This window comes from Chlamydotis macqueenii, chromosome 6 (assembly GCF_036417535.1).
Source record: "Chlamydotis macqueenii isolate bChlMac1 chromosome 6, bChlMac1.mat, whole genome shotgun sequence".
Taxonomy (NCBI): domain Eukaryota; kingdom Metazoa; phylum Chordata; class Aves; order Otidiformes; family Otididae; genus Chlamydotis; species Chlamydotis macqueenii.
This window is the reverse complement of record NC_141561.1, coordinates 24,094,531-24,121,238: the sequence shown is the minus strand read 5'-3', so window position 1 is coordinate 24,121,238 and position 26,708 is coordinate 24,094,531. Positions and strand designations below refer to the sequence as shown.

General features: G+C 36.5%; 1 protein-coding gene across 4 annotated transcripts in view; it reads left to right on the top strand.

Moving 5' to 3' along the window:
• Window positions 1–26,708, top strand: part of LNPK (lunapark, ER junction formation factor) — a 42,518-nt gene that overhangs the window by 9,312 nt on the left and 6,498 nt on the right. For 3 of the 4 annotated variants that reach the window (XM_086751413.1, XM_086751411.1, XM_086751410.1), the window contains 8 exons: window positions 954–1,012; window positions 4,547–4,587; window positions 10,843–10,923; window positions 11,012–11,063; window positions 18,303–18,521; window positions 22,365–22,470; window positions 23,889–23,959; window positions 25,212–25,382. In XM_086751413.1, coding sequence (XP_086607539.1) covers window positions 954–1,012; window positions 4,547–4,587; window positions 10,843–10,923; window positions 11,012–11,063; window positions 18,303–18,521; window positions 22,365–22,470; window positions 23,889–23,959; window positions 25,212–25,382 — 800 coding nt within the window. The remainder of the gene's footprint in view (window positions 1–953; window positions 1,013–4,546; window positions 4,588–10,842; window positions 10,924–11,011; window positions 11,064–18,302; window positions 18,522–22,364; window positions 22,471–23,888; window positions 23,960–25,211; window positions 25,383–26,708) is intronic. The other variant, XM_086751412.1, reaches the window with a different exon arrangement.

The following is a 26,708-nucleotide window of genomic DNA, read 5'->3' as shown; positions in this document are numbered from 1 at the left end:
TATGAATTAAGTTGAAACTCCATTTGAAATTTTAGAACCTTTTGCCTGCTTTCTTACACTAGCAGTTATTCAGAGAACCTTTCTAGCCTTTTATTGTTTTGTTTTTCTTTCCATAAATGAAACATCGCTACTTTAGGCTTTATGATATAGTTCTTTGCACTAGGAGGGTTTGCAGTAAGATGCTTGGAAGAGCTTGAAGTATGAAACTTGCCATTTGGCTTGGGCCAAATACCTTGCCAGGAAGAGTGTCAACTTAATAATTATAAGCAATTCTAAACTTCAAAACAAAGGAAGTTCTGATGATTGCAGAGAGACCTTTTACTTTATCTTGAGCACAGATAAACTACTCCATTGTTTGAGCTAAGTCATCTGAAACCCTATAGAAACTGAGTGGATTCAGAGCTCTGTAAAATCATCAGGAGTCAGGTCAGTTAACTCTGCTTGGGAGAGAATTTGTACAGTAGCTATCTTACGGTTTTCATTGGTATTGAATTTTTCCCACAAATCTCCTGAGTCTTAATTTTGGGTCTTAGCTGGTGAGCTTGGTTTTCTGGATAACATGCATCATAAATCTATCGGATAAGAAGTGATGACGAAGTAATTTTCGGCTAGCTGCACATACCTTAATTTTAAAAATTTCTGACTGAACATTTTAGCAAGCAATTATGCTACTTGCTGCTGATTCCTTAGTATTTCTACCTATAGTAATACTTGTTAAATTTTAATAGACAGGAAGATTTTATTTAGCTCAGTGTGATGTTTTGTTGACAAGATACTAATTTAATTTTTTGTTTTCTATATAAATATTGTTTGAAGATTTCTGTTCTTTGTATTTGCAAAGTTAAATCTCATCTAGTAAGTCTTCTGCATTAACTACCCCGTTTGCTAAATGACTTCAGAAATGGTTACTGTAATATATTTTAATTAATATCATTCTTCTTTCTGTTTTAAAGAATCTGGTTTATAAGAACACTGCTCATTTTTTTCTTTTCCAAGAGGACAGAAAGGAATAGTAAGTATTTTTGTGTGGTGTGGGTGTTTATATTTATATATATATATATATAAAAAATATGGAACTAGTTGGGAATGATGCTTGCTATGAAAATGTCAATATTTTGAATAATCTGACTTCCAGGAAAAGAGTGGCCTTTTGGTTGATGCTGAAATGGGTAGCATTAGCTAAAGTGTTGTTTTACCACACAGTTCTTGAAAGAATAGGAAGGAAACTGCTTAATCTTTCACTTCACTTACAAAATTGTGGTGACTTTCTCCCATCTTTGCATGGTTCAAAGTGTAACAGAGTAAAATGTAGTGTAGAAGTAGGAATGAGGGAAAGGAAATACAAACAATAGTAGTAGCAGTTCCGTTAATATTTGCCTCTTACAAGTGTTCCAGCAGTCTTAATGTGTTGTCTTTATGTATAAGAGAAGAGATTTATAGCAGGTGTTTAATTTATTTGTCAAGATAGATTTTCTCTCTCAAGTTCTCCAAAGTATGCTTATGTTTTCCTGAGTAGAAGAGGGATAAGCAGGTATTTTTGTGCTGTTTTGAGAGCTAAGGAAAACTGGGAGTCATGTAACAGCCACAACAAAAGCAATGCAGGTATTGAAATACATATAAAATGTTGTTAAAGAACATGCAGATTCATTCTAATGCAAAATTTTAAAACTGCATCTGTGGCACTTGTCTGCAGTCGTTAGAGTTCATTTGAGACTTTCTTTGGAAACAGTCCAGCCTGTAACAATGTCTCGTGGTGATGTGAGCAATAATACAGAAAAACCTCAGTGTTGCATTATGTTTTATGACTTGCAGAACAACATGGTGTATTTAATTTGTGACAGCTTAAGAGTTAAACATAACTTTTGGAATTTTTGTTGAACTTCATGCTTGCATATAAAATACAAACATTGGACTTACATTTTTATGTAGAAATAAAATTGTCCATATTCTGCAGTGCTGTATGATTAATTTCTAAGGCAAATGTATATTTGATTTCATGACTGGATAAGAAAAAATTGTTTTTCTCGTTTGCTTAAATGTATTCCTGTTTTTAGCATACAAGCCAGTCTACTGCTTTTGTTGAATCTCTGTATTAAGGGTTTTAGTAGGTGTTAGAACATGACAAAAGGAATTATTTCTGCATTGTTCCAGAGACTGGGTAAAAATGAAGTGTTTTACCTCAAAGAATACAAGTCCTGTATTTGGAAAAGATGAATCGAATGCGCAGTGCAGGAGTTGCAGCAGTAAAGCAGGAGAAAATGCAGCTGAGAGAGCCAACTGGCAACTGAGTGGCTCAAAGCTAGCCTTTTTTTTCTGACATAAGTTAATATAACACATTGAGTTGCTGGAGATGATTACTTAATACTGTAAAGCTCTACGCTGGATAACCAGCATGTACCAGTTTTGAGAACTGTGCTCTGAATGAGGAAAATTGTTAGTGATATACTAGGAAAAGTGATATAGCAAGATCAGAGAATTTCAGTTTTTAAGACTGGTCAGGCAAACAATGTTGACGAAGATTTAGGCTGATCTGTACGAAAGTGTGGGGAAAAATAAATGAGATATCTTGCAGGTATTGTCTTCTATAGAAAAAAAAATCATACTAGAGGTTTAAGATGAGATATATTGGTTTCCTGAGAGTACTTTGCAGTAATTGCCATTTGGCCATGTGTGATGGGGCGTTTCATAAGGTTCTTTTGAACACAGGAGGTAAAGTGATCAGAAACAGACTGCCACGCTTTAAACTGATTGCATGACTTTGTGGGAGGCTATGCTTGAAGATGTTCTAGGTGTTTCTGTACCAAAAGCAGCTTCTGTTTCTTAAGTAACTGTTAACAGCTGACTGTACTGTGCTATTTGTTTGGCTGAGGTACCATAGAATGGTTTTGGTTGGAAGTGACCTTTAGAGGTTGTCTAGTCCAACTCCCCTGCAGTGAGCAGGGACAATACTGCATTGCAGTGCATTTCAAGGTGTTAATCTCTGTGGGGCCACATGAGAGGCTGTGTTCTAATATAAATGTAAAATTTTGTGGAGGAAGGTACCTTATTAATTTGAAGATACACAATTCCTGGAACTGTCTATCTTCTGTGGTCCAGCTCAGTGCTAAATACGGTCTTGTTCCATGTCCTATTTGTATTAACTAATAAGGGATTGTTGTACTTATGCTTTCATTGCATGAACTTTCAAATATGTACATGCCCAGTTTTAGTATTTTGCACATTTATTGGTTTATTCTATCAAAATGGATTCCTACATTCTGGAAAAGTTAAAGTAATTACATATTCTCTTAATTTCAAGTAACAGTAGTGTTTCTGAAATAACTTTAAAAAGTGTGTATCGCATAGAATCATAGAATACTTCGGGTTCGAAGGGACCTTTAAAGGCCATCTAGTCCAACTCCCTTGCAAGAACCAGGGGCATCTCCAACCAAATCAGATTGCTCAGAGACCCGTCCAACCTGGCCTTGAATGTTTCCAGGAATGGGGCATCCACCACCTCTCTGGGCAACCTTCCAGTGTTCTACCACCCTCATTGTAAAAAAAGAAAAAAAAAATAATTATATATATATATATCCCCCTATATAAACATACAAAAAGTATATATTTAGTTTGGTGGGCTTTGCTTTTGTTTCTTGTATTTGTATGAAGCTTCTTTTTTTTGAAAACTGAAAAATGGATAAAAATAGATTACAGGAAGCGAGCTGCTGTGTCCAGTAGAGCTGAGAAGGGGAAGAGGTTGTAAAGTTTTTTGTTAAAAATCTTCTGGCTGTGAAGGAGGTAGTAGAAAATGGATTTATCAAGATAATATCTTCTATATTAGGCAATGGTTTGTTACAGTGAGGCTTCCGTAAGTGCCAAGCTGCAAGCATTGAGTTGAAGGAAAAATCCCATGTGCATTTGACCTTTCTTCTTTCTCTTTCCTTTAGAGAGGTTAGGTGCTGTGCCTACTAGTTGTAACAGTCTCTTAACATATAGTAGTAAAATGACCTTCTGGTAGCTGTTCTTACAAAACTGGGGGTTTTGCTGCAGTGTGGAAGTGTTGAAAGGATGAAAGAGGTTGAGATTTGAAGCTAAGAATTGACCTGGCATTTGAAACTAGCATGTGTTAAGAGGCTTAAGTGAAATACTGAAGCCAGTAAATCTTGTACTCAAATAGATATATTAATACTTAGACCTCAAGATTTTTTTCTGTGGTTTGACTCATAAGATTAAGTGTATTTGCTCCATTGTTGTACCAGTTTTAATGTAGGTCAAAGCAGAGCACTCACTAGAATTGGTTTGCTTAATAAGGAAATGGTACATAAAACTTTCTAATAGTTATAACTGTAAAGTGATAACTGTGGGCTATAATTTATAAGCACTTTCAGGATTTAAATTGATTTATTTTCACATAAAAACTTTAGTTATTTTACTCTAAAGCTGATGTTGTAGAGTTGGTAGTGGTCGGTGTGTAGTTCTTTCTGGTCTCACAGGAAGTCAGTGTTTAGAGTGTGCTGAAATTATCTTATTTATATTTGAAAACTAATTTATGATGTTCTTCTTTTAGATGATGCTTTGGAAGATTTAAAGTCTCAAAAGAAAAAAATAGTAAGTAGAACTTCAAGAAAAGCTAGTTGTTATGGTCCACTGAAGTGTTTTTGCATCTCTACAAGTTCAGTTTGATTGTAATACATAGACGGAGAGCAGAGAGAGGGAGGTGAAACTATTACCATTCCTCTTTTCACACACTTTCTGGTACCACACAAGATTTTTCCATACCCCAAAATTACAAAGGACTGCTTGCATACAAGAGTAAATTGTCTCCTTGTGGTTTGACTTAAACCTACTGTTTTAGTGTTGCTAGATCTACGTAAAATGATTCCGTTTAGTTAGAAAATGAAAACGTAAGCTTTAACCTACTAATTGCTGACTACTTTTTACTTTAGGATTGTAACAAGTGTTAGATGTTGCACTGGTTTAAGAACATAGACTGCAACTATATCTTTAATAGTTACTCTGTCACTTAATGTCTGTTCATAAATAGCAAAAGGACTTCCATCTTGTCTGGATTCACTTTTTCATCAAGTAATGGATTATTGTTTATCTTAAATGCATTACCACTTATTTCCCATCCTCCATCTTATTTTTGTACTACATCTTTCTTCCATTACATTCTTTCCTCTGAAAAAGCTTATCTTGTCGTGTATCAATCCTGTCAGTTTTCTTGAGGTCATCTATTTTGTGAGCTGTGTGGATGAGTTAACAGTATAAAACTGATTTATGCCAAGTATTTGCTTCAACTAGATCAACACTTAATCTCAGTAAGACAAATTTAGAATGGGAAAGATTCCAAGTCTTGGATAACTTGCACTCTTTGCAAAGTTTCTGACACTGAAAGCTGTTTCCTCTCTACTTGATCATTCAGTAACAAAGTTCTCAGTTTACCTATGTTTTAGGCTTCATCTCCTACCTTGCAAGGCAAAACTTAAAAACCATCACCACCAAAACACCCCACCTGCCCCAAACAGCCTCTCCTGCTTCTGAAGAAAAAAAAAAGTGTTATGAGGCTTTATTGTTAATGAGTTTTGCAAAGTTTTCACCCTGTGCCTTCTGGATTTTGCCATGGTAGCTAAAGTAATAGAAAACAGACTCCTTTTTGGTAAGTTTGTTGTGGGTTAAGTCTGATATTTTATGGCCTTTATAGGGGAAACAGATTTCACTGATCTTCCACTCCCTTTTTTTATAACTTTAAAAATGTAGATGTACAAATGATAACCTGTAACGTAATTATGTCATTATCCTTTGGTAAAAAAGATTTGCTAATATTTATATCTGCTAATCTTTATATTAAGGAATCTATTAAAGGGAAGTGTCCTTTGTTGGAGAGACTTACATTTTCTGAGAATGAAATAAATGTTTTTAGTTTTACTTTATGAAAACTGCTTAACAGAAATTAGTTACTCTCCAATTTACATAGTCATTGAGTAGCTTTGGAGGGAAAGTTCTTGGAACAGAAAGAGCACAATGGAGAAAAACTTTTGGAGTCTTAAATGTAAAGCCTTCATTTCAGTTAAATAAGTTTATTTTTCTGTAATCATTAAAATCTTTGTATTTATTATAGAAGAACTAGTAATGCTGGCTTTTTTTTGTGTGAGAAGCACTGATTTAGAGAAAAGGCATTGAATAAAAGATTAGTTAGGAAATAGCTGGTTTATGAAGGGGAATTTTTTTACTTTGGGAATTTATGCTGTTGAAACAAGATGTAAATTTGTATTTTGCATATGTAGATAATCAAACATATTATAGAAGAGCAGGCAGTAGTTAAAAATTAAAGAATATAGAAATTATAGTGTAACTACAGGAGTTTAAACTTGGAAATATAAATTACTATTAGTATATATACATGTCAAACATTAATCATTAAAGTTAAACTTCTAAACAGGATTAGTCAAACAGAGTTTTGGGAAGTCAGATAACCCATAACTCAGCTATTTTTTGATTGGAGTGGAACACAAAGTCCATGATTACCTCCTGATCTTGTGAGTGCCTTGTTCCTAGTAAGGAACCAGAAACAGAAGACTTACTGCAACCTCTTGAATCAGCATGGTATTGGTATTTTTTTACTTGGAGGATTGACTTGTGAGTTTCATCGTAAGTTGAAGATATTCAATGAAACATCAAAATTAGATCAACATACATGTTGAAATTTGTATTTTAAATAAAAACACTAATAAAATTGCATTCTGTGATAATTTGGTTTTGATGATATTCAAATTTGGTTTTGTTTTGGATTAACTTCCTTAGGACTATCTCTGGCTATAAATAACTGTAGCAACACCTACTTTTTAGGAAAACAAAAAGTGAAATAATGGGAAGTGAGGAGGGAGAGGATTTTTTTCCCCTGTTGGATTCTGATTTGCTACTAAGTTTGCAAATAGGATTAGTTACAAAGATAGTTACATTGTGATCCTCAGAGTATCTGGGATAAGTAAATTATGTATTTCCTGTTTATTTGTAACGCAGACTGTTGTCTAGGCACTGTCAGTGTGCCACAACAGGTGTGTTTTTTCACTTCACTGGAGCTCAGCTACCCAATTTCTGGAGAAATCTTAATATTGAAGACAATTGTCCTTTTGAAAAATGTTACAGTACTTGTGTTTTACAGGCATGTGGTCCACCTTTTCCCTAATGACATTATTTACGTGCTGAGGGGTACCTATAGTGTAATAAGCTCCTCATCTACTAGATACAATACCCTGGTGGCTGTGCAATGAGCTGCTCAATAGAACTTCACTTCTGTCCAAAAGGCTTCAGTCTTTGGTGACATAATCACAGGGGTATTCATGTGGGTAAAATAGCTGACAAACAGGAACATGGATACTTCCTGGAAATACCCATTAATGTTGTCTATCCTGTAGTTCAACTCAAAGTTTGTGCAATACTTTCCACAGAACTGACTCTACATTACTTTTTTCCTAGTGAATGCTTTAAAACACTTTGAGTTTCTTTATGGATTGGGGTAGGGATTAAGTTCACTAGCTATAATTAAGGTGCTACTTCAAGATAAACTTTTTTCCTTCCTTGATTGTAACGGATACTCTGTGTTTGTGATTGTGTAGCTGTAATTTTGCCCTTAGAGCTCTCAGTTAATGAGGATGTCAGCCCTTAAGCCTGAATGTATTCAGATGAGCAAGTTCAGAGGGTTAAGCGTATTAAAGCAAGGGCACAGGACATGTATTAAGCTGCTACAAGTGGGAATTAGTGGAGACTTTACCTGGAACAGGAGTCTTAAAGATGGGATAATTCTTAGCCTGAGGACAGAGTTGTGAAGATAGTATAGTAATGACTTTGCTAATATTAGAATTAAACTTTGCTGAAGTTTGCTCAGTTATTCTGTTATACTAAGCTGAGTGTAAATTGAAAGTTGCATCTGATAATTTTCCAAGAAAAATAAGAAGTTTGATTTCAAAGCTGCTTCAGAGTTAACATTAATAATGCAAAAAATGCAGCATATGAATTTTGTTTATTAAACAGTAGTTATTTAAAGTAACTTTATAGCTTCAACCTTCCACTGCACCGTGGCAATACTTAAGACTTCCAGTTGCTAAATTGCATTTACAAGAAGTTTAAAATACATTACTCGTATTACATTTCAGTATAGGCAACTGATGTCGTTGCCACAGGAATTCTGTATGGTTGCCAGTTGGAAAGGAGGCCATCCATGCAATTATTCATAGGAGAGAATGTGGTACATGACCGTGCTGCTTTATTAAGATGTGGTTAATTCCCTGAAATACGTTTGAAAAATCCATGACTAGGCTGGTATTAACTTGCATAGAAACTGCACTTGTGATCCTGGTTACTCAGCATTTAAGCTTTATAATAATAGACTATGAATTAACCCTTTGGCAGAAAGTAGAAAATGTTTTTGGATCCGAGAAGAGTGTGTTATGGAAAAGGAGCAGGAGGTGTCAAGCAATTGGCTGTGTTCCTGAGCCAGTGCTCAGCACTAGGTTAACCTTCCTGAAGTTATGCTTCAGGGCGATGAATAATTCGGAAGTCAGTATGTTGATTTGCATTTATAAATGAGCTTGCTGTGGCAGCATACAAGCCAGTTTCTTCTGCTATGCAAATGCAGAGATAGTATTTACATTTTGTATAACCCCTTATTTGCTTCTAGTAATTATACTAATTTGCTCAGAGTAAACTTTGACCTGTTTGGTTTCTTATTTGGTATTGTCACCCAAATTTCAATTGATTTTAGAAAAATATATCCTAGGAGTGAAACTGAGAACTGTGAGTGTGCTTACAGAAATCTTGACAGCTTCTATACATTTTCAAAAAGTTTGTAGTCAGTTGTGAAAGTGAATTCTTGTTCAGATGCAGCTTTACTAGGATTATAAAGCTGCGTAGGAATTTCAAAATATAAAGAGTAACTTGTTGAATTACCCAATAACTGTATAATGTAAGGAGTAACTTTGATATCTGAATCTTGTGATGAGAGCTAAATTTTTCCATTTAAAAATAACGTTACTGTATTTGCAAAACTTAGATATCCACAAGTAACTACCATCCTATCTAATACTGCTATAGCAAGAAGTGCATTAGATAAGGAAGGTGTCAAGTGATGGTGAAGCATTCTGTTTTTTTTCTCTTCCTGAAGGTCACTTTGTTCTGCAGAAGATGGTTTCTCATGTTCATGTGTGACTCTAAAGACAAATACATGCATTATATGTTAATTGATGTAAAGTGACTTGGGATTTTTTATTTTGATTTGCGGGACACATTGACACTCATGGCTAACACTTCCCCACTTTCCAGTTTCACCTTACTAACCTTACCCCTTCATATAAAGGCCTGCCTTATGTTTTTCATTTTTATAAGCAATAAATACTTTATTTTTCCTATTAGACCCTTAATTCTGATCTTATTGCACTGTGTGGCATTTGTTTTACAAAGTTAGTGAGTTAACTCCAAAGTCTTGCTGAAATACAGGTTTAAGAAATTGATTTCTACTTTCCTCTTCATTCACTTTTGTTTGAGCAGTCCTTAATTAACAGCCTGGGTAGTATTCCTTGCCTTAAATGTCTGGTAGTGTGTGTAGAAGTGAGCTGTTAAATGGATACTGTGTATCCATTAAATTGAGTGAATTTTATTTAGCTTCTGAGATCTATTTGTAATTCTGAGGTCTGTCTAAAGGTAAAACCCCTATAACGTCTGCATATGCAGAATGGCTGAAACATTAGTTTCTCACTAACTAAATAATGGTGTAAAAGTCATGTTAGTGCGCACTATTTGTTATTTTAGCAGTGATAAATAAGTTTGAGAGAACTTAATTTTTTGACCACTGACCTTTTCAGTTTTGCAGTTTATGCCAACAGCAAATTTAAGAACAAACAAACCCCCCACTTTTAGCTGAATATGGCCATTAGTCAGCATATCTAGGAGAAAAGGTCTGCTTAAGATACTGTAAAATGCATTATAATGTCTATATATGCTAGCTATTTGTCATAACTTCAGCTATCTGTGTTTTAAAGTTAAGCTGTTTCTGATGTTGGCTGTTAACTACTAAAATGATACTGTACTAGTGATTACTTTTTAAATTAAGCCCATGTATTAGCTATAAAGCCACTTGAGTGCATTGTAAATAAAACATTGTAATAATGAACAGCTTTAATTACACTCACTAAAGTATGCATAGTTCTCAGTAAATTTTTTATTTAAATTCTTAACATGTTCCCTTTTTTTCTGAAAAGCAGTTTGAATTGCTGTAAAGATGGAGATCCAGCCTTTAAAGTCATTTGAGCAAATTCCATGGCTGTTCTCTAGTTAGTGAGTTTTCACAGCATTTGCAGCAAGCTAATTGCTTCTGCTAATAAATAATCTAAAATCGATGCTGACAGCAGTTAATTGGCACAGAGACTTTATTCTGTAAAGCGCTTGGCTAACGACCTTCCTTAAATTAATAGCATTAAGTGCTATGAGGAAATAAATCTAAGGAATTGCCTGTCATTCGCTTGTCATGTCTAATAACTTCCAATAATGATGGCTGATAGATTTTTGCACATTCCATTATTGAAGTTGGTGCATGTAATTATTCTCCTCATTATATGTAAACAATTAGCAATATTTGGTGTTTCCTTGCAATAAAGCTGTTAAATACAAGTAGCCCATTAGAGTTTAGTAACTGTTTTTGAAAGCAAAATTTAATTTTCATTGAGCAAATTCACAGGTATCTGAACATGCTACTGGTTCATTGGACTGAGCTTCACCTTTTGGTAACATTAATAAGTTGCTTGTAAATGGGAGAATATGGGGGGGAAATACTTTGAGGTGTTGATATGTGGAATGTTTTGTTTCCAGCTTGAGGAGGTAATGGAGAAGGAAACATACAAGACTGCTAAATTAATCCTTGAAAGGTTTGATCCAGAGTCAAGTGCAAAGGTAAGAATCTTGGTGTTGACACTGATTTAATATGAAAGGTACTGTGAAGCCAAACATTCAAATAATGTTATTTGTAATTAATTGGCAGGAGGCTGAACTGCCATCTGCTGGAACATCTGCAACTTCAAGACCTGGACAAGGTAATAGCCCTGTAAAATGGCTGCTCTTTAGCATAGATACTCATCTTTCATAGCAATTTCCATTCTAGAAGTCTCTCTATTATAAAATCTGTAGTTCAATTGACCTTTATTGAGGGTTAATGGACTGTTTATTACCGTTCTGTACTTTTCAGACAAGGGATCTGTTACTGAAGGCTGATGCTCTTCTAAATAGCAGGATGTTTAATGCTGCTTGATGCTAAAGCAAAGAGGAAATTAACTTCTTGTGGCATACTTGCAATTTTTCTAGAATACTAAGGTGCTTTTAGATCTTATGTACTCTTCATTGACTTAGCTTTTCAATTCTGTTTCTGGCTAGTTAGACCTTTCCTAATGCAGTGCTTAAACTACTTTTATCTGGTGGATGGAGAGATTCCACAAAGCTAGTGCAGGAATTTTCTACATGCAGGGAATGGACAGTTCTTTACTAGTTTATGATGTTCAATTTAAAGGTCCTATTGGATAAAATAATAAAAGAAATAGAAAAAACTTTTATGCATTTCAAGAAAACCTTGTTTCTAGATTGCACACAGAGGTTTGAAGACTGAGAAGATATCTCCCATACTCTCCCAGTAAAATGTTTGCATTAAAAACATGGACTATCAATTAAAAAAAAAAGCAAACAAAGTACTGTTAAGTTCTTCTTAAGGTTGAGTATAATATGCCGTAGTTAAACTGAAAAATGCTAGTATTAACACAGTATAAAGGCCACCTTTTATTATAATACTGAAGATACCTACAAAGACTGTCTCAAAGTGTGACTACTAATGTACTGTTATAAGCAGCTTAGACCTGTAGGGGCTGATGCTCAAAATAAACTGCAGAATCTGAACTGCATTATTTTCCATATAATAAACACATTGCTTTAGAGTGTATATTAGAATTATCAGCTGTGTGTCTAATTTTTGTGAGTAACCAAACTTTGATTTGTCTAATTTTTTCACTCATGGAGGGCTTGTTTTGATGGGAGCACCTGGGTTTACTAACAAAGGTGTTTATAAGTTGCATTGTTGTATCTGCTCTTTTGTTCTTTTTGCTTAGCTTCAGATTGTCATGAAAACATTTTTAGCCCATCCTTACTTATTGACATTGACAGTGAGTAGTTGCAGTCCAATACGTTAGCAGTAAAACTGTTCTCTCTTCTGGTGTCTTAGGCACAATAGCTTTTTCTCAAGTTTGCACCTTACCTGTCTCTCCCATCATTCCGTTTCTGCGGCATTCATAGTTTTCTAAGGCTGAAGAGCTATTGTGACACCCTGTTCTGTTCTCTGTCTTAATACAACTCATGAGTGGTTGCCAAGGATTTTCTGTCATACCTGTAATGTTTAGGTAACTTTTTTTTTTAAACTCCTTATATTCATCCTTCTCCTTGAGATATGTTAGAAGTCAGTCTAGAAGTAGGGTGACAGATCTGTTTTGTAGAATGCAAGTAATGCTGACTAGGGGATGAAACTGCCTGGGAATGTGCTTTTCTATGTAGAAATCTAGAGATAACTAGCTATAATTGCCTGTACATTGTATAGACAATGAGAAGTTTTTAGTCACCTTGGCTTTATTAAGAGATCACCAGCATTTTTGAAACTCCTAAGGAGTTGCGTGATTGTTTTCTTCCCTTCTGCTCAGGCTATTTAAGTAGCAATGGTGACAAGTGAGTTGCTCAGTCTGTATTAGTAAACTGCTCTTGTGTATGTTTGGATTTACAAAGCACAGTGTGGTGCTTTTGATCCAAGGTTCTGAGTTAGTCAAAAGCAGGTTAGCTGGATCCAGCATATGGCATGTTGTGTTGATTTTTAACTTGACAGTTAATAGAAGGGCTGAGGGAGAGGTTCTGAGAGGGTTAGAAGTATTTTTGAGAGCCAGTGGCTATAGGCTGTGGTCTGATAAGAGTGGATTTGTAGAGTGAAACGGTTGTTGTTAAAGAGTTTTCCCACACTGTGTATGTTTAGGGGTTTTTATTTAGGGAGAGCTGTAAACTGATCTCATGGACCTGGTGGAGGGCATCTTTCAGTTTAGTTTCATTTTGGAAGAATGTAAGTGCTGCTCTCTGAGACTGTTGTGGTGTGAACCAGAGACCTCTAAGTGGGGACGCAATTGAGAAAATGTAAAGTACGCTTCTGATTCAAACATTATTCAACTTTGAGTGCATCCACATTAATCCACAGCAATTTACTTTATTCAGGATAAAAGTGCAGTTTAGCCTTGGCAAGGATTTTGGAAAATAAATTTGAGTTATCATGGCTTATGGTTGTATTTGGTGATCTTAAGCGTCTTTTCCAACCTAAATGATTCTATAATTCTATATAATTTTGTTCATATACAGTACAATTTCCTTTTTTCTCTTCCAATCTATTCTCTAACACACTGAATTTGGAATTGGTGCTGCTTTTTGTCTGTGTCAAAGTGGATATTCAGACTATCGTATTTTGTAGATGCATTATGGTTCAGGAGGGACAAACTGTGAAATTGTGGAGACTTATTTTCTAAATAACCCATTCTTGGTATATGCAGTAATTTTTTGGTTTTTTAGCTGTCAAAAAACTACTAGCTTATTGCTGTTCACACTAAATATTTGCCCAAAACAAATATTAGCTTCTGTTTTGTGCAGCATATAACTTACTGTAACTAGATGACACCTTAATGTGGCTGTGGTGTGATTTGGTGTATGCAGTATGTGGTAGAATTAGTGATTTGGAAGAATAAAGTATCTGTTAACAAGTTAACATTAGAGCTTCCTTTTTCTTCTCTTTGCTCACTTTGGTCAGAAACAGGCAACAGAACTCATTATCTCGAGCTGTATAATTGAGTCTTTTTGAAAAGACTAAATAATGACCAATGTGTAATCAGATTGGGCAGTGTTGTGTATGAGGCAGCTGATGAAGGGTTGGTTAGTTGGCATGTTTTTGATTTAACACTTGAAATGGAAACTTGTGCATCATGCTAATTAGTGCAAGGATTTAATGAACATTACATAATAGTTGATTCTCAGAAAAACAACTGGTAGTGCCCCAGTTTTCGTATGTATTTACCTCTTTTTGCATTTTTTTAAATGATTTTGACATGCACTTAAATAATTGTAGTTTTAACAGATGATTCAGATGACTCATGAGTTTTGCATAAGAAAGCTTCTGGAAATCCAGAAGGAAAGTAACTTGAAAACTTAAGTGCAATTTTAGCTGTTCAGAAATGTTTTGAGGGGTAGAGTTAATGAGCATATGGTTATTCAGTACTTAGGCCATATGAAAAAAAGAGGGTAAGTGTATATTGTCAGTGGAATAAATATTTATCAACAATGTTCTGTTATTAATACCTGCTCCCTTCATTGTGCCAATGCAACTGTTAGCAGGGCTGTGTTGTAAATGAGATTCCTCCATGACCTGAATTAAAAATAATACAGTAACAGATAGTTGCAAGTTGTGGAATGAGTACAGGCATGAGGAGGAAGAAAGAAAATTCTTGGTTGGCCTCTGCCACTAAAGCCAGCAAGTTGTGAACTATATATTGATCTGCATTATGCTCTAGCTCTTTAAAAATGATGTATTCTTGTCTACAAAAATCAAGGAGTTTTGAAGTGAGGGAGAAATAAAATAGTTATGCTTGTAAACATGAAAGATACAGCTGTCTCACCACTGACAATATTTTAGTATTCTTTAAGGGGTCACACTGAATCATCGGTTATGAGTAGTGGTCCTGTTAAGTCACGTGTCTACTTATTTATCTGTATTGTTCAGTGACTGCAGAATTTGGACTTCAGTGTACCTGAAGAGTGAAAGTTCTATCTTTAAGTTAATTATCTGTCTTCATACAGTTGGTTTGCAGATGCACAAAAATCATTCAGGGAAGAAAAAAACCTCGGAAAATTGCAAAACTTCATTAAAACTACATTAGCAGTAGTTGTGTATTGTGTTAGCATTGCGACCCAACAGACATGTTACTCTGCTAACTTGTGGAACCCGAGTTATGGAAATCTGGAACTTTGCAAGAGGCTCATTATTAACACTTTCCATCTCAACATAAGGCAATTTGAGAAGTATATGAATCATATTAGGGCTGTTGTTGTGGAAGTGGACAGCAGGTTTGAAAGGAATTAGAGGGGTTCACAGGCGACGGGGTCTGTATGTGATACTAAAATGGTTACAAGGCTGTACACGCTAATGTCCCTGACAACACGTTTATGCATCCTTCAGGTGACATCAGAGATGTAGGCAGCAGAAAGCACTCAGATTTGTGTGTTGTCATTAAATAACATATACGGCCACCCCAAGAGATGAAATACTGGGATGGATGGGCTATTGGTCTTGCCAAGGAGAGCATTTATCATTTTGTCATAAGTTCTGGTAACTGCTCTTACTTGGGGAGCAGCAAAGTGTTGATAAGTTCTCTTCAGTATGAAATAAGAATAGAGTGAAAGCAAAATGAACTTCTAAGGGAGGGGGAAGCCTTGTGAATAATCAGATATAATTTTGTGGAAACTAGCAGCGAGTCTTACATTCTTACCTCCGTAATGAGATTAAAACTACTGAAGCACATCTCTAATACTGACTGTAAAGCACTTGGGTTCAACGTCTTTGTAGGAGCAAAAATGCAGGGAAAGAGTCATTAAAGTAGTGGTAACTTTTAAAAAAAATTAAGTCTTTTTAAAGGAGGCTTGCCAAAAATGACCTGTCAGAAAGAGCAGGCGAAAGGGGCAAGGCTCTTGCAGGTGGCGTGGTAATTGCTTAGGAGTAGTGTATTATGGGCTCAGAATAAACATGAATATATCCATGACCTATCAAAACGCTCAGAGCTGTTAAGCAACCAAAATCAACGTGCTTAAACCACATGTTACAGGAAGACAGACTTAAAAACATAGAAGTAATACCCATATGTAGAAATTATAGCCATGATATTTGACATTTTTATATGTAAAACTATAACAAAGTAGACTTTGTACTGAAAGAATGAAGAAAATCTTGGCAGTGAATTAAAATGTCTTTTTAGATATTTAAAAGTTTAGATATTTACAAGTTATCTATCACTTTTTTTTTAAAGATCTGTGGAGCTGAGAAGTGTTCAGAAATTGCACAGCTTTAGCTTGATTTTTGAAACTAGTATGCTCCACAGAGCAGAAACTATAATACAGACTTGAACACATGGATTGATAAATCATGGGGCAGAATCAATATATTTGTAGATGAGTCATACCTGTAGGTCCGATGGTACAGAGAGGATGATGCAACTATTCTAGTGTAGTTAGACTTGAAAGTTACTACTGAGGTCTCACAAAAAGCTCTCATACGTTATTTTTTTAATTAATTAATGACATATGAGATAAATCATAAATGAATTCTTATTTAAAATAAAACTTTCAACACAGGAGCAGTTTTCAAAATAGGAACAAGTTGCCAAGGAAACATTAAAGGACTTTCTGCAACTACCCCACCTGGTTTCCAGATTCTGAACAGTTTAGTGAGAGGACAAACTTTCTTGCTAAAATACAGAATCTTCATACTCACTGGGTTGTCTAACTTGGACAGTAAAGTGAAGTGAAGTAACGCAGTCATGCACATGAAGGAATGGCAGGGGAAAACTAGTAGTCTGTCCTTCTTCATAGGAAACTGAACTAGGTGGATTTTCAGTAAGACTTTGTGCAGTTGTAGTCTAACTGATGATACCAAAGAGTCTTTTGTTCTTCTAATATATATTAATCCTATTTATGTGTACAGGTAAGTAGGCAAGAACATAGTCCATGTATGTTGCAATTTTGTGATACTAGATGTTGGTGATTTTTTTCCAACTTTTTGTTGGAAAGCTTCCAACAGAACTTTTGTTTGACGTAGTGCTCCAGTGACAGCAACTCCTTCTTAGGCAGTGTAAGCTGGTAGTGTCGTGCGGTCCATGCCTCCTCCAGCCCATACAGAAGCTTAGCATAGTAGCATTGTGCTGTCAAGGACAGGGATCATTCTTTCAGACTCCAGCACACCCATTTCCCTGTGGCTGGTTGCCAGCAGACCTGCCTGCTAAGGATTTAAACTCTTCCAGCCTGACACAGAGTCAGCAGATAAGATCTCTCTAATCTTGAAAGTCAGGGAGATTAATTGAAAGTCAAATTCTAATGTTGAATTCCATTTGTTGTGAAGGAGGACAAGCAAGCTTGTTCAAACTAATGTGGGTGCTAGAGGCTAACTCTGTAGGGTACTGTAGCCTTAGGTGTAGGCATTCTTGGGGTATACCTTTTAGAGACCAAGCTGTCACTTGTTAACCATGTTAATGTCTGCAGCCCTAAAGTAAGGGTTACATTTCAGTTTGATTTGTTGCAATAGGCAACAAATTTCAAAGGCTGTGTTTCAAAGGCTCCCTAGAGGTGATTAGGTATAGATCGGATGAGAAATAGATGATGGTGACTGCTGTTCATGAGCACTGTTTCTGGCTTGTTTTGGGGAACAAACTTGCATATAAATGTAATGGAACTTCAGGTTTGCACAAATAATATATCCAAACTGTAATATGTTACTGGGATGATATTCCATGTTAATGAGAACTCTGGCTTAAGCTAAGAACAACTGAGGAAACCTATTAAGTTTTACATAATAGGAGTTTAATAGTAACTCTGATAGTGGAGTGAGAAGAGGTAAAAGTAAGGATATGTTCCAGCAGAGCCCATTCTTCGAAAATCCCAGAACATGGCTTGTTGGTAGAATTCTGAAAAAAGTGAATGAAACTATGTGAGCTGAATGAAGCATTATGTTTTCTTACTTTAGAATTGTTTCATTTATCCAGTCTGAAAAATTTTTAATAACTCTGGGCACTTAGATTGGATATTTTAGACATTGACTGAATAGTTTTTGGTCCCATGGAAAGCTAAATATTTGGAAGCATGTTTAAACTGTAGAGTAAAAACAGTGGGCAGTTCTTGTCTGTACTTTGTGGTTTGAATCTTTTTAATATCTCCAGTATTCTGCCATAGAGAACAGAATTGTAAGGTTGTTATCTGCTAATTTTCTAGAAGAATTTTGCCCTAAGTATTTAACAGTTAATGATTACTGCTGTTAAAATACAGTATTGTGTGTGAGATTTATTTCTATGGCATGCTGAGCCAGACAGCTGGTGATCTGTAGTTGTAGACCTTTGTAGTGGTGTTTGACTCTGTAATTTGATGACTGGAATAAAGACATTCATATACTTTTAGTAACCTCTTGCTTAGAACGCTGGATGTTAAATTCAGTACGCGCTTGTTGTTGTCAGAAATTCGTCAGAGGACCACAGCTCAAAGAAGTGCTTCTACGCCCCTGCCTGCGACTCCTAAACAAGGCTCTCCAAAATCAGTGGTTCCAGCATCTCCCAGTCTGCAGAGAGACCCATCAGCTCTGAGCGGACCCCCAGAAAGAAGTGTTCCGCCACCCTTGCAGTCAAATGTTTTGCCAAGGCGCCCTGGATCCCCCGCTACTTCAGTGCCTGGAATGGGTAAACAGAGCACTTAATGTTATTTACAGTTTATATTGTTTTCTCTGGTTCCCAATAAAATAGACCATTTTCAGACAGTATGGAAATGGCATTTCATTTGGAAATAGCAGAGCAGTTATCTGATTAAGCAGGAGTTCCATATTCAATTAGCCATAACTCTTTACAGCTGGCATCTTTTGATGCTGAAACCTATTGCCTGAGCTCATGTAACTGTTATGGCTTCTTTGTTTAAATGGCAATAAAACTTTGCAGTATTCTGTAGCCAACAATATAGCATACCTTTTTATGTTCTTAGTTTAGAAGAGCTCTACACTTGTATAAATCAGGTGCAGAGGAGAACACTTTCAGAATGCATTAATGTTTCTCCCTGAACGCTGCACGTATTTTTTCTAACATGCATCTTGACATTTATTTAATTTTTTACTCTAGGAGGTGTAGTCGTGCAATCTATACTCGTAGATTAAGGTGTGAAACATCAGGTACACGAGAGAAGTTGTCTATGCGGTAGCTGAATTCTTCTAAAATCTCATTATTGTTTTGGTCCAAGAGTCAAAAGCTTAGCAACAGGTTGAAACCTGGCGGAAATGAGCGCTCCTTGGAATGCGTTTTCATATCCTGAAAATGCTTTTTCCCTTGATTTGGCTTGGTGTTCAGATGGGAGGGACCTTATTAAACAGAACATGAACTAAATTCCGTAATAGGGATAGCAAACTTGAAAGCTTTTTGGTGGAGGTGGTGGTGTCATTCTCCTCATGGATGGTAAAGCTGTGTACGGGTTAGCTGACCTTCCATTTGTTGCAGGATGTCTGTCAAGTTGGATGGCAAGGCGAGAAAGGAGATGAAATGCTGCCTTGAAAATAGAAGGGATGCAACTTGCCAAGAATCTTCTGAGCACCACTGTAACGTGTAGTAGTTCTTTGCTCTTTGTACAGTGACCAAGATGTCAAGTGTCATAGATAGCAATGGAAGCCACTGCAGTTGTCAGCTAATGTGGAAGCCCTCTTTTCTCTTGAATTCCCCCAGACCTCCCAGGCGTCTGACATCTCAGTCTCGTAGCTGTAGTGAAATGTATGTAAATTCAGCATCTCTAAGAGTAGTATCATCGCATCTAAGTTTATGTATGGCTTGCAGCAAATATGGATAACCTTAATTCTTTCTACTTTAGAGAAGACTAATAATTCATTTTCATTATACTGTATTTTGTAGCGGAGAATCAATTTAACGTGTATTACCACAGAGCTCCCATATGTTTGGAAATTAATAACCAGCAGGTAGTTGAGAGTTTGCCAAGCTTTGCAGAAATGACCAGTCTTTCTACAATGATTGCTTTTGATGTTTATATTAATTACTGGTGTCCATAACAGCGTGAGAACCAAGATGGTTGGTTTTAGTTATTGGTAGGCAGGTAATTGAAGTTGTTTTTGGACCGTGTTGTGATGTTCCATTCTAGGTAACTGTATTTAATTTTTACCTTGCTTGTTAACTCTAGAAACTTTTCCTATGTTGGTGATATACAGGTCATAAGCAAATTTGGTCTTTTGAAGATAGGACTCAATACAGGTTTGAGGGTTAGCCGGATATTAATAAAGTTCTTGCAGAGTTTTAATTTTATTGCAGATTGTATCAGTGCTCCAGGTCTTTACTTCACACCTATGTCAGACACTGTCCGTTCACTTTTTCTTTTAATGGAAGTATTGCGTCTTTCATGTTTATGAAGCCTTGGGAAATGCATTTTGCTGGAACTCTTCTCTGGACGGCTTTTTCAAAATCCTATAAAATGAAACTTTAGGTCCCGTTTATGTTGCACTGAATTTGTTCTGCCTTGCTGCTGTGAGATTTTTCTGAGTCTGGTTTCCTGCTTGTTGACAGAATAGAGGGATAATTTGAGAATGCATTCACTGATCAATATCTCCTGAATTGATTTCTCTTGTTTGTGAAAATGAGGGTTACTTTAAAATAATTTGAGCATGCAACTTTTCTTTTTGTGCTTATTGAAGGGTTGTAAATTGCAGTATTTTCTGATCAAATGTTATTGTATTTACAGGTGAGGACAGTCCATTTAGGTCAATTATGCAGTACTGATGAAAGGTGTTTTAAAAGGCTGTGCTGTTAGGCATATTGCCAGATTAGTCTAATTCTATGTGTAGCACTCTGAGAGGGCACTGCTGAGAGTGTTTGATTCCTACAAGGTTTCTGGCCCTTGCCGTAGAGGATGGCGGTTAGCTGTGCGTGGCGTTGAGCTTGAGGTTTACCACTGTGTAGCACGTTCTGCCCTAAGTGGCTTTTTTTTTTTCTTTTGTGAAGGCTAAAAGGTAGAAGACTTGAAAAGGTAGAAGACTTGAGATGGTGGTTGCTGGCAGTTACCTTTAATGCCATATTTAAACTTAGAGCCCATCCTGGATTAGTTTATGCAATAGTAAGACTTGCTGTGTTGTCTTTGCCTGCGTATACTCTACTGCAGTGCTACTTGCCGCTTCTGTGCGTATGTTTATGAAAGAGAATCAGTTGTGTGGGAAGCTATGACTTTGTGCGTGTTCTGGTCCTGTCCCCAGGTAAGGTGCTGCAAAGCAAGCTAAATCTGTCTTCTGAGAAGCTTGAAGTCCACAGCAGTTTTCCGTGGTATCTTTCAACTAAATGTCCTTCTGAATGAATTGGTGACCACGCTTGGTGGTTCTTTATTTGGATTTTTTAAAAAATCCTTTTTACATCTTCAGACAGTGGGTTTGGTTTGTTTTACCCTCTGTTTATTTGGCATGATGGGGAATTCTATGAATTTCTATGAAATATATATATACATATATTTTTTTTTTCCCCACTGGACGTTGCTTTGTGACACTTGCTACAGGCCAGAACTTTTCCCTGTGAAGACACTGGTCAGTTCTTGTGCCTGGAGAATTTTACTTCTAAGAATTCAACATACTTAGTTCTTGCGTGGCTTCAGATGACCATATGCTCATTTCAGTACGAAACCTGCTGATGTTAGTTGAATTTTTTCTGTCTAACCTTCTTACTATCTTGTGCTTGAATAGGACTTTTGTATTATTACAAGTAATTTTGTTGTTGGGTTAAACTGAGTCATATCTGTCAGGTTGCACCTGAAGACAAAATTATGAAATGAAGCTCATCTTTGTCCCAATTTGAGTTCTGAAAAGTCTGGTTTGTTGTCTTACTCAAACATCTTTTTCTGTGCCCTTTCAGTGTAATTCATAAAGGTCTTATGGAAATACATTTTAAGTTTCCCTCCTCCCCCAAGTTAATTATCACTTAATTATCTCAGTGTTGAAAGTACTGTAACTTAATGCCTCCTGTTGTTGTGTAAAATGTCTCTTAGCCAGGAGGGCAGCATTGGGAAGAAGTTTCAGATACTTAGTTATTTGAATGATCACATCTGAATGATTTGGACTTAGCTTCTTGATTGCGTTTAGCTCATTATGCTTAGCATCTTCTGTTTTAAGGCTGGAAAGGAAGGTAGACATAAGAACACAAAGCTACATAAATGGAAATTGGCAACTTGCAATAGTCTTATCCAGTAGACTAGATGTCTTAAAATTTTGTGGAAAGCCAAGTTTGCGCCACTGGTGTACTTTAACTGCTGTATGTAAACAGAGGTGAAAAAGGTAGTACCAATTATTGCTGTTACTTGATCTTAATGGATTTTTATTTTGATAGTAGTTTTGACTGTTGTGGTTTTAAAAATCTTAGAGCTTTCCTAGTGGACTAAGAAATTATAGCCATCTATATTAAGTAGATGCAATTATTTTATTACACTAGCATGCACAGTGAAATATCCGGTTATATATAGTAATACAAACCAAAATTTTGACATAGTTCGTGTCTTCCTAGGTCTTCATCCTCCAGGCCCTCCTTTAGCAAGACCTATTCTTCCTCGAGAAAGAGGAGTTGTGGACAGAGTTATTGAATATTTGGTTTGCGATGGTCCTCAGAACAGGTAGTGTTGCTGAAGGAAATACCTAAACACTTGAGATAGAAAGCTGCTTAACTTTTTTTTTTTGCCAGATGCATCAAGGTTGAAAGAATTGCAAATTAATTTGTTTGAAATTTTCATAATGAAATGACCCTTTCTCAGTGCTTCACCTGAAATCTTTGTAGGAAATGGTAACAATTTGACAAAATTAACCCCCTCTTTAGGTGCTACTAGCCATGTGATACAGAGATAAATCTATGCTCAAGTGGATGAATGAATTATTTTGAACTAAAAAAAAAAATTTATTATCTTAGCACTTTAGCTTTATTACCGTTATAAATGCTTTCAAATTGCCTTCAGAACTGTCCAAACATATCAGAACTTCCTTGTTAACTGTGGTTACTTTTCATAGTGTCTGTATTCTAATGAAATATAAACTAAATTAAAAATACATTGAACCGTGAAGTAAATTGTAGCTAAGAATATTTCACTGTTTTTAAACCAGCTTTAAAAATTATTATTTAATATACAGATTTAGTTTGCTTGTGGAAATTACCGCTTAAGAGTAAATATAAAATCACAGAACGGTTTGGGTTGGAAGAGACATTTAAAGGTCATCTAGTGCAACCTCCCTGCAAGGAGCAGGGACATCTCCAACCAGATCAGGTTGCTCATAGCCCCATTCGACCTGGCCTTGAATGTTTCCAGGGGTGGGGCATCCACCACCTCTCTGGGCAACCTGTGCCAGTGTTTCACCATCCTCATTGTAAAAAAATTTCTTCCTTATGTCTAATCTAAAACTACCCTCTTTAGTTTAAAACCATTACCCTTTGTCCTATCGGAACAGGCCCTGGTAAAAAGTTTGTTCCCATCTTTCTTAGGAGCCACTTCTAGGTACTGGAAGGCTGCTGTAAGGTCTCCCTGGAGCCTTCTCTTCTCCAGGCTGATCAGCCCCAACTCTCTCAGCCTCTCCTCATAGGAGAGGTGCTCCAGCCCTCTGATCATCTTTGTGGCCCTCCTCTAGACTCACTCTGGCAGGCCCATGTCCTTATGCTGGGGGCTCCAGAACTGGACACAGTACTCCAGGTGGGGTCTCACCAGGGCAGAGGAGAGGGGAACAATCACTGCCCTCAACCTGCTGGCCACGCTTCTTTTTATGCAGCTCAGGATGTGGTTGGTTTTCTGGGCTGCAAGCGCACATTGCTGGCGCATATTCAGCTTCTCATCAACCAGCACTCCCATGTCCTTCTCAGCAGGGCTGCTCTCAATCTGTTCTCTGTCCAGCCTGTATTTGTGCTTGAGATGAAGCATGTGCAGGACCTAAACATATCTAAGTACCTTAGCATATCTAAGCTGTTAATCAATATCTAAGGTAAAATGCATCTCACTTCAGTGTGCTGTTACTTAAAGGTATGTACTTATATATTATTCATGTTTTCTAGGTATGCCCTTATATGTCAGCAATGTTTTTCTCACAATGGTATGGCTTTGAAGGAGGAGTTTGAATACATAGGTAAGAGCTAATCTATGGTAGACTCTTTAGTAGTTGGCTTATGTTTTATAAATAACATGCATCATGCTTCATTTTGGTTGCAGTTAGTACTTAACTGATGCTGTGAAATGCCACTTATGGTAACGTTACTCTGTATCTTAAGATTCATTTCAAGACTTAAAAGTACTTTATTGCGACCTTCAGGCCAAGGATTTTATGCGTAGAAAACTATTCAGTAGAAATAATCCTCGTCCAATACATCCCTGAGAATTGCTACTGGCTATGAATGGTTCTCAGAAGGGTTTTATGTTGAGAAACTATCTGACATTTAAGTATGCCTCTTTTTCCGGAACTTAAACAAAATTTTGCTTTGGCAAGAAGATCTTGGGGAGGTATCGGAAAAGGAGTGGGAACAAGCCCTAGGGAGCTATATGTGAATTTATGGCTGACAATAACTTAAGACACACACAGCTCTTTATTGAACACAGATGTTTTATTTTTCCTTCTTTCTACCACAAGTGTAAGCCCCATGCTTAAGAAATGAGAGAATCTTAGATAAGTCTTCTATTTGATTTTGTTTTGCTTAATTTTGAGTAAATATACAGCACTGTAAGAATAAGCTGAATGTTTGCTGTGGAAGCAAGGATGTATAGCTGATATGTCATCTTGGCTCAAGAGAGTTCACAATTCAACTGTGCAAGAAATTGCCACTTCTCACCTTGTCTTGCGGGGGGGAAATATGCATTTAACTGTTAAGTGGTATCCAGTACTTCTCCAGAAAGAAACTGCCTTTTCTTAATCAAGCGCCACTGGAGCAGAATGCTCCTCAAAAAGTAGTGAGACATACCTTGCAGAATCCGTAGCCACTTTTCTCACCTTTTGAGTAAGGGGATGCATCTTAAATGGAAAAAAAAATAGTAATCTGTTAACTTAATTCTTCTGTGGGGAAGAGTAGAAGAACACCATGTGGCAACATCTTCTGGTACTGAATTGCATTATTTTGTTCATTGTGGTCAAATCTTTCACAGTGGTGGGCAGTACTCCTAAGTGCAGCAGAACTGAAAGAAAACAGGTTTTTAAGAAGCAAACCTATGCTGAAGTTAAAAATGGAGCTATATGGAAGAGCTTGTGTAAATTTGGAGGTACTCTCAGGTACTGATAGTCACTTATTTAATTCTGGTTTTAGTATTGTGGACAGTCAGAATATAGTGTAGGAATAAAGGTGAAACGTGAAATTAATTAGTGAGGCTACTTATTGTGTGCTTTTGTGTAGCATTTAGGTGTGCCTACTGCTTTTTCCTGAATCCTGCAAGAAAAACTAGACCTCGGGCTCCACGACTTCCAGACTTCAGTTTTGAAAAAAAGCAATCTGCAGAATTGCGATCTGAAGCTGAGCCTCTAGAACCTAAACAGAGAAAGCCCCAGGAGAGTCAACAGACAGAAGGTATGTGCTAATCTCATGAAGCCTGCTCTTTTTTTAATGTCTAGTGAAATCTCGCCCTGTCATCTAGCTCTCTGTCTAGATGAGTGGTGTGTTTTTTTTTTTTTTTTTTTTAATAAGAACAATTGAAGAACTTAAAAAGACTGCAACAGGCTTCCTGGGGAGGTGGTTGATGCCCCAAGCCTGTCAGTGTCTAAGAGGCATTTGGACAATGCCCTTAACACGCTTTAACTTTTAATCACCCCTGAATTAATCAGACAGTTGGATTAGGTGATTGTTGCTAGTCCCTTCCAACTGAAATAGGGTATTCTATTCTAACTTCATAGTGGATGCAGTTTATATTTTTTTTTAAATTATTCTTGTCCCTGCTTCTAGCTTAGCTTGTTGATACTATCGTCTTCTTTCTTGTACCCTAAAATTTTTTCATATTAGGCAGTATGTTGCATGGCATAACAAATTTTTTTCACTCTAATGTCACTGATAAACAGAAAATAGCACTGTAAATTACAAAAATGGTTAAGAAGGGAATATGTCCTGAAGTGGTTAACTTTCACTCTGTTCGGCAGGTCGTTTGATTGAGGTGTGTTGGAATTTCTGCCTTTGTTCCTTTAACTGTTTTCCTCAGGGCAGGAAAATCTAGTAAAACTTCCTTGCTTAAAATCAGGGAGTTCAAAGACAAATTGTCAGTTTTAATTTAACATAGTTCCTTTTGAGACATTTTATAGTCTGCAAATACAGTAGGCATCTGGTTTACAGCCAACAGGAAGATGCAGTGTTTTAAAAGACTCCAGAAATTATAATTTCAAACCAGATAATATCCAGTTAGATGTATTATTGAGTACTTGATTGAATTTTACATTACTTAAAACAGGGATCATAGTGTACAGCCCTGAGATACAGGCTGTGTATCACACACCAACTGTGGGAAACTGTCAAACTGTAACAGAAAGAATGTTTCTGCTTGATTATCTTTAACAGGGAGTACAAAATGGCATTGGCCTCTTCTTTCTGGCTTGAGAAGGCTGCATGAGTCTAGTAGGGCAGTAATATCTAACTGTAGCTATCTGAGTGTGGTCTGATGCGGGTGCATTACAGGGAAAACTTGGCTGGTTTCTTTTCCTGTGCTCTTACTTCATTAAAAGTACTATTACTAGCATGAAAGTAAGACTTAAATCAGCTGCATGAAGCTAAGATGATATCAGTGTCATCTTTGCCCTCAAATGATTTCATCTCTTCAGTGAGTGGAGGGTGGGTTAGTAGCTTTTTGGCTACTTCTAAAGTTACAAGATTCTTATAGGAAAGACAGAACTTGTTACTGGGGTCTTCAAA